Here is a 12,415-nt window from a genome sequence, read left to right on the forward strand (position 1 = left end):
ATATCAAAAGTTTTGTTTTCGTTCGTATTCTCCTGTTACTGTTAAGTTAATCTTAGAGGTTTAGTAATGTCAGCCTTGGAATATATTCTGCTAGACTTGCTTAGTCTCTAAAGGTAGGTACACACAACAGGAGTAAATCAGGCATTGAAATATGTGTTACTATTAAGATAATCTTCAAGGCTTAAGTAGTGGAACCCAGGAACGTATGCTGATAGACTTGTTTCGTCGAGAATAGAATTTTAACATATAACAGAACATAGATGTCAAAAACAACAACTTATGATTTTGGTTCTTTATAGGATTAGACTGTCTAGACTTGCTTAATATACATATTTTGTCATAAATTAATTTAATTAAAAAAATAACAGTATAATTGAAAAAAACCTGTAATTTGTTTGTCCTATAAGAGACTCCGACTTTTTAGACTTACTTAAATTTATTTATATTATGCATTGTAAGAGACTTGAGACTAGCTGAATGTTTAGTGAAATGATTATTTGACAGGTTTCCAGGGAAATGAAAACAAATGACCGATTTACAAAAAATAAATCATGAACTTTCTTTTTGCCTAGCGACATGCTAAACTTTGAATGCCAGTTTTGTTTTGAGAACAATTCGGGAGCAAGTCTACTCTCTACCTGAAGTTTCCTCACCTGTATTGGCGGGCTATATATAGAACTGCTTCAGTTACAACATGGGTTTCTTGACCCACAAGATGTTGCCTCAGTCAGCGCTAAATATGTCACACATTCAACAGGCATCCGTCACCACATGGAATCGATTGTGTTTGAAAATCCAACTTTCCGTTATGCTTGTTTCTAGTACATGGAGTGCGCAGTGTTTGAAATGATCTCATGTAAGGGTGAGTTCTGTTGTTAAAGGTTGATGGAACATCTTGGATATTGTGGAGAGTTGTTCTAGTAAAATAAGGACTTTTCTGATCCTTGGAAGACAATTACAAGGTATGGTGAATATGTTACAATGCTTTTTGTTGATTTTGACAGATGTTGGAATACCTGTTTTTGACAGATATATGATCTTTTTGTCATACTTTTGATAATTGCAAAGAAATGTATATGAATTCTAATTTGTGTATTTGTTTCTTTTTCAAGGACGGTATTAATATTCTTTCCTTCTGTACTGTTGGCTAAGGATTGGTGTTATTTAAAATGTTTAAACAGTAGGAGAATGTTAAACATATCAGACAAGAAAATCGTTCAGCAGCTGTAATTACAACTGTTCCATGCAAGTTGAATGCTATTTTCAGACATTCTTTTGGCTGTTCAGTTAAAATAGCTTCTTCTAAGTTGGTGTGTGATTGTGTGTGTGTGTATGTCAGAAATAGAAAGGAAAAACGTCATGTTTGAAATGTGGATTATAGTGCCATGTTTGAGATCGTAATGTATGGGCAAATTATGGGCTTTCAGAAACTAAAAGAGTAACTTTTTCAGAGTATATAATTTGTATTCATGAAACTTTCCCCCTTGGTTAACTAAATGTGTTTCAAGTCAATCTCATCTCGGCAAACATTTCACATCACAAATTAGACTAACGTATAGCCTCCGAAATGAACATAATTTACAGAAAAAACAGATCCTAAATTATGATAATACAATATAGGGAAATGGAGCCCAGAGACTCTAGACATGCATGGGCTCTCTTGCAGATATTTGTTTCAGGGTCTATGACAGACTAATCACGAATACGGGTTGTACGCCATTTAGAAAATGTTCTCCGCACATCCCTTCACACAACTTTTCTTGTAAGAAGCAAGTGACAGTAAACGGTGACCAGACAGTGACTTGCTTGACGCGTAATCGTATCCCAGGTGCGTGCTGAATACCAATGATGTTAATAACTGGATTGTGTGATCCAAATCTGACTTATTTACAGGACACGATAATACAGTTGTATAGTGCTGAGTGTGGCATTTCACAATGAACAAAATAACCTGTTAAACTGAAACCATCCAGTTATTGAGGAAATCTATTTATCAGATCCACAGGTTTCCATGGTAACAGATAGTAGTATTGACTATGTATCAAGTCATATCTACAAGTCGGTTGTTTTTATCATGTAGCTATCAAGTTACCATTGGCTGCAGAACGCATTGTCATGGCAACAGGATTTAAGCAGTTGGTAGGCTAGAACTTGTTCAAAAAGACAAACATTTAACCCCAAACAAAGCTGTCTTATGACAGGCCATTGTTTCTTATTTGTGATGTCACTAATTATTTTTGTCAAAGTTGGAAGGGAATAAAATATATAAACAGCTCACATCCGCTTTTCTATTTTTAACCTGAATTGAGGACTAGGGCTGGGATGGGTACTCGGGTTCTCGAATCCGGGTCAGGTACAGCTGGAATTGAGTCCTATTTCTAGGAATCGAGTACCCGGAAAAGGAGAGAACTCTGTAATGACAAGAGCACATAATAACTTGTCTTTTTCATTATTGATGTAACACACATTTGCATCATTTGTATTGTCCGATTAATGGAGGTCATTATTAACGACTATTATTAATATATCTGAGCATGAGCAGTGAGGAGTCAAGTTACAGTAACAGCGGTAACGAAAAGTCCTGTGTTTTAACGAGGAGTGTATGTTTTGGTCTTACTCGATATATTGGTTAAACAGACGTAAATTAAATAGCCCAAGTTCAGTTTCAGAGTCTTATTGCCATCATTTCAAGGTGTCTATAATAATCTCTGTCAACTCGTAATTGAATATTCAGAAAGTTGTCAGAAGAGCTTTATTCCTTATTTTTCCGGGTACTCGATTCTGATTCGGGTAAGTACATGCGGGTACTCGATTCAATTTTTTCCTACCCGTCCCAGCCCTATGAGGACTGTTTTTATATATATTACCTGCAGGAGGGAACCAATCAAAATAATAAGTATGTATACTCAGATGACGGATTTGTCACCTTTAGCTCAATTGTCTAATGGAAACATTTTATGTTTATTTTGTTTAGAAGACAAAGGGAATTAATTTTCATGGCCATTCATTACGGACAAGGGAGATGACTCTAGATATATTATGCTGGGAATTTCATTACAACTGGTCAACTGAATGATTTGGCAATGTTTAATGTCAAATTGAGCATCTTAGATTTTGTAGATGACCTTTTTAAACTCTCAGCTATATGAAAATAGATTTGCATGTTTGATGCTTTATAAAAATAGATCCATTGTCCAAAAAATGTAACGATAATGGCTTAAGGTGATAATAAAATTATTGAAACTGATATTCAATATTCTCAGTATTACAAATAATATATTCTTTTCACTTGCATTTTTCAATAGATGCCTTTATCAGTTTTTATTTTATTAAAAACACGCTGAAAATAGAATGCTTCTTACCTAATGTTTGTGAAAAATTGGGTTGAAAATAGGATTTATTTATTGTGGCAGAGATAAGCTGTTAGATTCAGAGCCATATTGTTTGAATATTCAGTTGTACTATACAGGCTGTATGCAAATGATTCTGTTCTGATTAATTCAGTGTTATGGATACAACATATTGTAATGAATACATTAATATGCATTCCTTGTTCATTCATGTATTAATCATGCTAAAGAGAGATTATGTCAACAAGTTTGATATTGGAATGTTAATGTGACACTCTCCTGTCTACTAGTGCTATAAAAATAATATGTCCTCCTGAGAGGGCACGCAAGTCCCCAAATTTTCAAAGTCTATTTAAACTTACCAGGATTTTTAAATGTAGAATTCTTGTTATTTTTATTTTGGCTAACATTTCTAACCGTCGCCAGCAGCTGATGGGATGGTGTAAATGCAACTAGGGTCCATGCAGGTAGCAAACGTACTGTAAGTCCCCATGGTCCCTAGTATGCTGATCTACCTTCAGTTGTTGGCAATCTATAGCCCGTTTTTATATTGTATTGTCATCTATAGTTACCCTGTTTTAGATTTAGTTACTAGTTTTTAATTTGAATCTGTGATAATCTAGTTATCTTACTGTCCTTTGTTGATACAATTTACCATTAATTACTATGTATAAGATTAATTGTTCTCGTCACGATATGGCTGAAATATTGCCGTGTGACGATAAATTTTAACTCACTCACTCACTATAATAAATATGATTTTTGTCACTTTTAAAGAAAATTCTGGTTTCATATCTGTGAATATTTGACAATGGTTTGGTGTTAAGTGTTGACATGAACATTCAGGAAGACATCATTGTCTCGGTTTTTAAGATGCATATCTGTTCATGTTGAGGGTGGTCGACACTGAAGATGTAGCCATTGTCAGCATAATGTGCAAGTTAAACAGAGTTATGTTGTCTGTTGAATAAGTATAAACACGTCATTGTATGCTGGGAATATTTAGATACACTTGTGGCATGCATAGTATAGTGCATGGTAGACTGAATGACCTAATGTTCATATAATGTCAGTCTTTCTACTTCTAAGGTTGCTATGGCAACCATGCATTGATTGACAGGTGTGATGTCATTAGTTTGAATGGCTCCTTTATTGGGGAATGTCATGTTCATTTCATTGAGGAGGGTTACGAGGGGGACCCCAGGTGTCAGCTCCAAATATATCTAGATTTTGACATGGGTTGGAACAATAGACAATACATAAGTTATTGCAAAGAGTTCTTGATGGACAATAGATTGACAAGGTTAACATGGTTTCTTTATGCATTTAATATGAGCTATATGCATAATGTCATTGTTGTTATTTGAGCTGCTGTGAGTTGAATCGTAACAGGAATGAAATTGATGGTGAATATTGATCGGAGTAGTGTTTTTTGCCGATCCCTACAAAAGCCGTGAGAAGTATCACTGACATTTTGACAATTCATAAGAATATAATTTCATGTTTGTTATAGTCTGTTTGCAGTGAAAACGTACTGATGGATTTCATTTTAAACAGAAAGTAAATCAAATAAAGTGAAATTAAGATTGCGAATCCTCATAATTTTACCTTGCCAATTAAACATATAAAATGTTGGTTTGTATTACAACGGGGTATGCACATTAAATGAAACACCGAGAACAAGTAGGGTTGGTCTAAGTTAACGCTCATCACGTACTGCACGTGCATTTGTATCACTGTTCCAATTACTGCGTTTACTCCCTTGTAATACAAACCAATAATAGCGATTTGAATCTATGATTTTCTGTTAAACAACTTTTATCCTAAGTTGAATAAAATTCTGAGATTTAAATGTTCAATTGGCAAGGTAAAAATCATGAGGATTCGTACTTCTAATTTCGCTTTATTTGATTTACATTTTTGTTTAAAGTGAAATTCATTAGTATGTTTTCACTGCAAACAGACTCTAGAGTTAATGAATGAGCTCTAACAGTATTTCAGTTCTGTCACAGCATTTCAACCTATTGTAGGAAGAAAATCATCGTCGTGAAGCACATGTGCCCTAGGGCTGGGACGATACACTATGTCATGATGCGATGCATATCGTGATAGTTTACCTGTGATACGATACGTATCACGATACATACACCTTGAAAGAATGACAAGTTATCAACAAGTAACTCTATCATACTTGCGTATTTTTCTCGAAATAAGTACTTTATCATGTTTAAGATAATACTATTTTGAAAAAAGTCGTGTATCATTTTGTATCGATACACCAGTCGACGATACGATAGCTGTATCAAACTTAAATGTATCGCGGTGTATTGGTGCATCGGTGAACCGTCCCAGCCCTAATGTGCCCAGATCTGTCATCACGGCATCTAACAATATGGCCCTGCATCAGTTTCTGCTTTTCTCACGTGAAATAAACTTATAATTTCTTACAACTGAAGGGCGATGGGGTAGCTTAGTGGTTAAAACGTTCGCTTTGTCATGCCGAAGTCCCGGGTTTGATTCCCCACAATGTACAATGTTCGAAGCCCATTTCTGGTGTCCACCGCTGTGATATGGCTAGAATATTGCTAAAAGCGACATAAAACCATACTCACTCACTCACTTATAACTGAAAGACTGAGTGGAAACTGCTTTATTTTATATCCCAATTGCACAGATTGAGGCTTATGCTGTTGACCACTGGATTGTTTGGTTCAGAATCGATTATTTACAGACTGCCGCCAAATAGCTGGAATATTGCAGAGTGCGGCGTTAAACAACAAACCAACCAACCAATCCTTTATTATATTAAACCCATCATGAAATGACCATGTATGTGGTAAAAAATGATCAAGGACCATAAGCTTTCACAACTTTGTCTTAGAACCAGCAGCAGTTCCTGCTATGTCCAAGGGAAGCAACTCATGTAACCATACATTACCTTGGATCATTTGGCCATTATTCCCAACCTAATATCAAGCTTTAACGGAAGTATCAGATGTTAGTGATGATTCAGTTGAATATTTGATTGATAGTTTTCAGTATTTAATTTGGATTTATAAATATTCAGAGTATGCTGTGATTTATTTCTTGATTTTGTGCTTAACCACAATTAAGAGTGAATGCAAACAGTGTCTTCTTCATGGGCATATACGTATTTATTAACCCGTGAAGATCTGGGTTAGAATTGATCTTCAGCAACCCATGCTTGTCGTAAGAGGCGATTAACGGGATTGCGTGGTCAGGCTCGCTGACTTTGTTGACACATGTCATCGTATCCCAATTGCGTAGATCGATGCTCATGATATCTATGACTGGATTGTCTGGTAGAGACAGAGGTACAGATAAGCTGCGTATCTGCGTAAATTACGCAAATATTTATGTGAAAACTCAATTCCTTCAAGTCTTTTGCGTACAAGTACGCTTGAATATTTGTAAATACTCAATAAATTTGATCTTACATGCATATTTATCCTTACGTTATCATTCACCTTGTCCTTTTCATAGTTTTAACTGAGTATTCAATTAATTTTACTCCCTTGAGTCCAATCATTTCAGTATATTTAAACCAATGAGTAATAATGTTCTAAATGAAAGTCAGTCCACTTTTAACGCTGTACCAAGTGACATCTAATTTGCATCTGTTTATGCGCTGTGCCATGTGTCACATTTGGTGTAGGCTTACAACAGCAGTACAATAGGCAGAATTCCTGGGCATTATTTAGTGCAGTGTAGAGTTCTTGAACACTTTGTCAACATCTAGTGAATAAGGATGTATTAAGCTAGGTATGCCAGCTAAAGGTAAACTCACATTAGTTTAGTCTGTGTCACAGTCACTGAGGGGTGGTGAGGTAGCCTAGTGGTTAAAGGGGATGCTCAAAGAAGACCTGGGTTCGATTCCTCACCTGGGTACAATGTGTGAAGCCCATTTCTTGTGTGCTCCGCCGTGATATTGCTGGAATATTGCTGGAATATTGCTTCAAGCGGCGTATACGATACTTGCTCACTCAACGATACGCTGCCTCCAGTCAAGTTTCTCTTTAAGGTTGACATTTTTTTCTTCATCAATTTCTCTCTTAAATGAATAGAACACAGAATAACCTACTTATAACCCAGATTTATGCATTGACCTTTCCCTCGTCAATCAAGTAATTAATTCCTTCATTAGAAGCTCACGATTGGCGCCATTTATTTCCATCTGTCATTCCTTGTTTCTCATTGTTTCTGTTGTAATTATTGTCATGATGATTTGTGTCGCATATGTTATGGAAATGTACATCTTATCTAGAGCAAGACATCCCCGGGACAAGTTTGAAATCCACAAACCTAGGTGACTAACCGTTACCAGCCGTCCCCAGCCTTACTGTGACTGGTTACCCTTGCTGTGTCAATATTTACATAAGCACCTTAATAGATCAACAATTTGTGATTCACTTTGCTGGTATTTTAAGTATTGTCGAGGACATAAATGGTGCAGTATAAAACCAGAGTGTGTGCAGTAGACATTCCCCCATGTTTAGGCGGGTCTGCATGTATGTGGGTTGAGGTGCTGTGTCTGTACTTATCATGCTGAGTGGGGTGGGGGTGGGTGGGGTTGGGGTAGCCTTGTGGTTAAAGCGTTCGCACGTCACACCGAAGACCTGGGTTTGATTCCCAAAATGGGTATTATGTGTGAAGCCCATTTGGGGTGTCCCCACCATAATATTGCTGGAGTATTGCTAAAAGCAGTGTAAAACTGTTCTCACTCCCGTGAGATAGAGAGATTAGAATGTATACATGAAATGGTCTATCACTGTGATGTTGATCACTGGATTATCTGGTCCAGACTCAATTATCTACAGAACGTTGCCATATAGCTAGAATATTGTTGAGTGCAGCGTTAAACACCAAACAAACAAGCAGACAAACCCTGTCACTGTTGGTTGCCATGAAGTTGATATTGATGCTGTGCTATCCATGTACACTTTAGTGATGCTGTCGATAGATGTAATAAATCATTGACTCTACGTTTTGTGCTAACACTCAGAGAATAGCTAGTATATTCTTCTGTTATTGGACAAGCTGGTGTTCAAACGCAAGTAATAGATATTATTCTTCCTAATAAAATATACATGTTAACACAAAAAGTCTCTGATATATTGGAAAAATTAGCAAGTTTTGATGTTTCCAACATCTGTTTTCATGATAATTCATTTTAGAAGCATTTCAGCAGGTGTTGATTTAATGATTTAACAGACTGCGGTTTATTGTATGTAAGTGAACGAGCGTGTGCAGATGCACTGGGTATCTAGGGTTGAGAGAAAAATGACAGGCTGTGAGTAAATGTTTACTCAATCAAATCACACAGGGAAATAATTAATGGCTTTCACACTCCGGGAAGTATTCATTGAAAGGATGTTGCAAGTGCACTTCAAGTATCTTTTCGATCAGGATTCAGGAGAGTCAGATATACCAGATGCTCTGAAACATCAGCTTCATGCCAGTTGTGTTGGAGGTATATCGGGACAGTGGTACATTGGAACAACGGTGGTACAGAAAAAGGTTTGGGGTTGGTGGCTCAAGATTTGGTAAAAATGGTTTGTATTTGCTTTATAAGGAACTCTTTAAGTTGCTGGTTTCTATGACTCCAAAATAGTCTTTTTGTGGAACCATATTAACAGTATTTCAGCAGTAATGTCCTCCAAGGTTTTATAGTGTATTTTATTAAATCTATTTTGATCATGCCTTCCCTTCCGCCTAAATAAGGACACTAAGATTAGGTTGTTCTTTAAAGATCATAATCTGGTTTTGAGACCATGGAGAATATTGAAGAGGAGTCCTAGTCAAGTCCAGAATGAATTGGCAAATCTAGACTGCCTCAGCACTTGAATATTAAAAAAATTAGGATTGGTCTGGCCTCTCTGGATTTGTTTGGTAGATAAGTATTTTTAGTTATATTACAAAAATTACTTTTTACGACAAAATGTCAAACAAGGATATCAGTGGTTCTCAGCTCTCTTCATGTGGTTTGTCTCAAATACCGACATGGACTGTTTCTTGGCTGAGTAGTCATATAGTTATTGGTTTCAATGAGGATATATTTATTCTAGCACTACATTATGTGATGGACTTGAAAAATATAAGGGAACACATGAAAGTACAAGTTTTCCTTAATTTATTTCCAGACTTTCACCCACAGTGCAATACATACCTTGTGAAGAAACCTGGAAAAGAATAAAGGAACACTTGTACTTAATGTGTTACCTTATTTGTTTCCATGAGTATATATGCACATGTCATAGCTATTTTTACTTACTTTCTGATCATCATCACTTTTGCCTGGTTAACAGGATCTGTATGCTTAGCAAGCCAGATATTTAGCTCAGGTCCTGTCAACATGCCTCATGAAGTCTGTGAAAAGAAAATAGTTTTGTATTTAGATAAATTGTCTTTACTATGACTGAAACATTTCCAGAGAATCTCTTTACCCTCCAGCTAATACATTTCTAAACTTGGCAAGTGTTGGCTTAAAAGATTAGAAATACCCACCGAAGGAAAGAATGATTAACGATTACTGATGTGTAAATAGTGTTGTACATCAACATTTGTGATGAAATATAGTTCTAATATACTCACACAATATACAAAGTTAGGTCTTTATTCATTGGCTACTTTAAGTTATGTTCAGGACGTTGTATTGTCAGTAATCCATTCATAAATGTATCATGATTCACCAGTGATGTGAAATATGCTGATTTCTAGCAGACTTTAATGACAGTTTTGCTCAACGTTACTTCTCTGATATTTGTAGATGATTGAACCATATTCAGATAACAATTGTTGATCATCTCTAGCGATAGCCAGCCCTAGACTTGGCACAATGTTGTCAAATTGCTTGGGACTTGTATGTATCTATGTCTGTATGAGTGACAACCCTACCTCTGTCAATCATTTTTCAAAAAACATGTGACCCGTGAAGATCCGGGGTAGAATACCGGTAGGTCTTCAACAACCCATGCTTGCCACAAAAGGCGACTATGCTTGTTGTAAGAGGTGACTAATGGTATCGGGTTGTCAGGCTCGCTGACTTGGTGGACACATGTCATCGGTTCACAATTGTGCAGATCGATGCTCATGCTGTTGATCACTGGATTGTCTGGTCCTGACTCGATTATTTACAGACCGCCGCCATATAGCTGGAATATTGCTGAGTGCGGCGTTAAAGTAAACTCACTCACTCACTCACTCAAACATGTGACAACATTTGTTGCTGTTTATTGATAATTGAAATAAAATCATTTTCTTTTTGTAAAATAACATCAAAAGTTAACATGGACAGTGAGGTTTTAACAGATATGATTTTTTAATCAATCATGTATAATCAAATGTTGTTGCACAGAAACTAGGAGAATTGTTTTTAGGAGAATTTAGAACAGTGACTTGTTGCATTTGCGGGCTACAATTCTTAACCCTAACAGGATTTTGTGGTCAGAGTCACTGACTTGGTTGACACATTTCATCGTATCCCAGTTGTGTAGTTTACTGCTCATGATGTTGATCACTGGATTGTAGGGGTGGGTATTGCAGAGAATTTTCATATTGCGATATATTGTGATGCGAAAGCATATATTGTGATATGTATTGCAATATATTGCAAGATTTTTTTTTTTAAACATGAAAGTACTTACAATCCAGTTAATGTTTGATTTATAAAGCAAAATCACAACAAAATAACTATGCTTGATTAAGCTTTAACAACAACCTTTAATCATGACAAAATAAAAATGTAAATAATATTTGGCACAAATGAAACAAGGAAATATGTGAGGATTTCTGAGTGTTACGAAGTTTTCCAAATTCAAGTCGAAATATCGGTTTTTGATCAGCGTATCGCAATGTGTATCGTTTTCATGTCTGAACCGGTAAATACCGGTAAACCGGTTATATTGCGCAGCCCTACTGGATTGTCTGGTCCGGACTGAATTATTTATAGACTGTCGCAATGTAGCTGGAATATTGCTGAGTTAAACAATAGTCTATAATTCTTGACCAGTTCTCAATGTTTCAGTTTTGTTAGATATTAAAATACAAAGATAGTGTACATTTTGGTCTTCAAACAGGATTAGCTTAACACTGTGACGACATGTAAAATCAGATTTACTTGTCCCTTTTACATATCTCACTTTGATAAATAACACTCAAATTCAAGTAGAAACACTCCTTTCTTAGCTTAGATTCTGGTTATGACAAATAACGAATTGAGTTATCTGCTTTGAGGTATTTAGAGTAAGTGAGTAAATGTTGTTTAAGCTGCATCAGCAATTTTGCAGCTATTCACAACTAGAGAGAGGCATATTGAAGTTGGAGTAAGGATAACATGGACAAACAACTTCTTATTTACATTGAGGAGTGATGTTCGGTTTAGAATCAAGCAAATTATCACTTGAATTCATATAAGTTTAAGGTCCAGATTTACCAGTCAGATGGATCTGGACTATGTTTAGAAAATAATGCCATCAGGATATGACAAGGTCTCTTGACTACATGCATATATTTGAAGTATAGTAAAGGTTTTAACAAGTTTATTGTTGTTATTTTCTTGCCCATAATATGATGGCAGTCACAGAGGTGTAACCGTCCTTGTTAGTCCCGTGTGCTTCACGGCTAGTGTGATCGCCCCATGTGTTACCATCAAAAGTTCAGCTTTATTGATAACGGAAACTTGGAAGTCATTACATTGCTACTTTGTGGTACTTTCAGGTTGAGAGACTCCACACAATGGTGGCCGCGGATGGACTACTTTCTACGTAGATGCTACTGTGATTAGCTGGTACGGATGAGGAATCACTTCCCACGATCAACTAAAAATACATCCTCATGCCCTGGTCCAAGTCAATACTGAGATGTGATGTCGTTGTCACAATGTAATACTACATCGGCAACAACTGTAACGACCCACGACAGCACTGATGGAGGCTTCGCAGGTGAGTCATTAAGTGTGTAGTCGTTGAGGTGTGACACCCTCGTTAAAGGTAGATGTCCTTTCAAAGGATGGAAGGATCCGTCATTGTTTCTCTGATGCCTGTTTG

The 12,415-nt window shown here is 36.4% G+C and overlaps 1 protein-coding gene across 1 annotated transcript in view; it reads left to right on the forward strand.

The window, feature by feature from the left end:
• Window positions 1–12,415, forward strand: part of LOC124273618 — a 136,002-nt gene that overhangs the window by 8,368 nt on the left and 115,219 nt on the right. Inside the window, 1 exon segment of the mRNA XM_046708902.1 lies at window positions 12,087–12,310. Within this exon segment, the coding sequence (XP_046564858.1) occupies window positions 12,296–12,310 (15 nt within the window). The 5' untranslated portion in view covers window positions 12,087–12,295.

This window comes from Haliotis rubra, unplaced genomic scaffold (genome assembly GCF_003918875.1).
Source record: "Haliotis rubra isolate DU_JTF1 unplaced genomic scaffold, ASM391887v1 Scf182, whole genome shotgun sequence".
Taxonomy (NCBI): Eukaryota; Metazoa; Mollusca; class Gastropoda; order Lepetellida; family Haliotidae; genus Haliotis; species Haliotis rubra.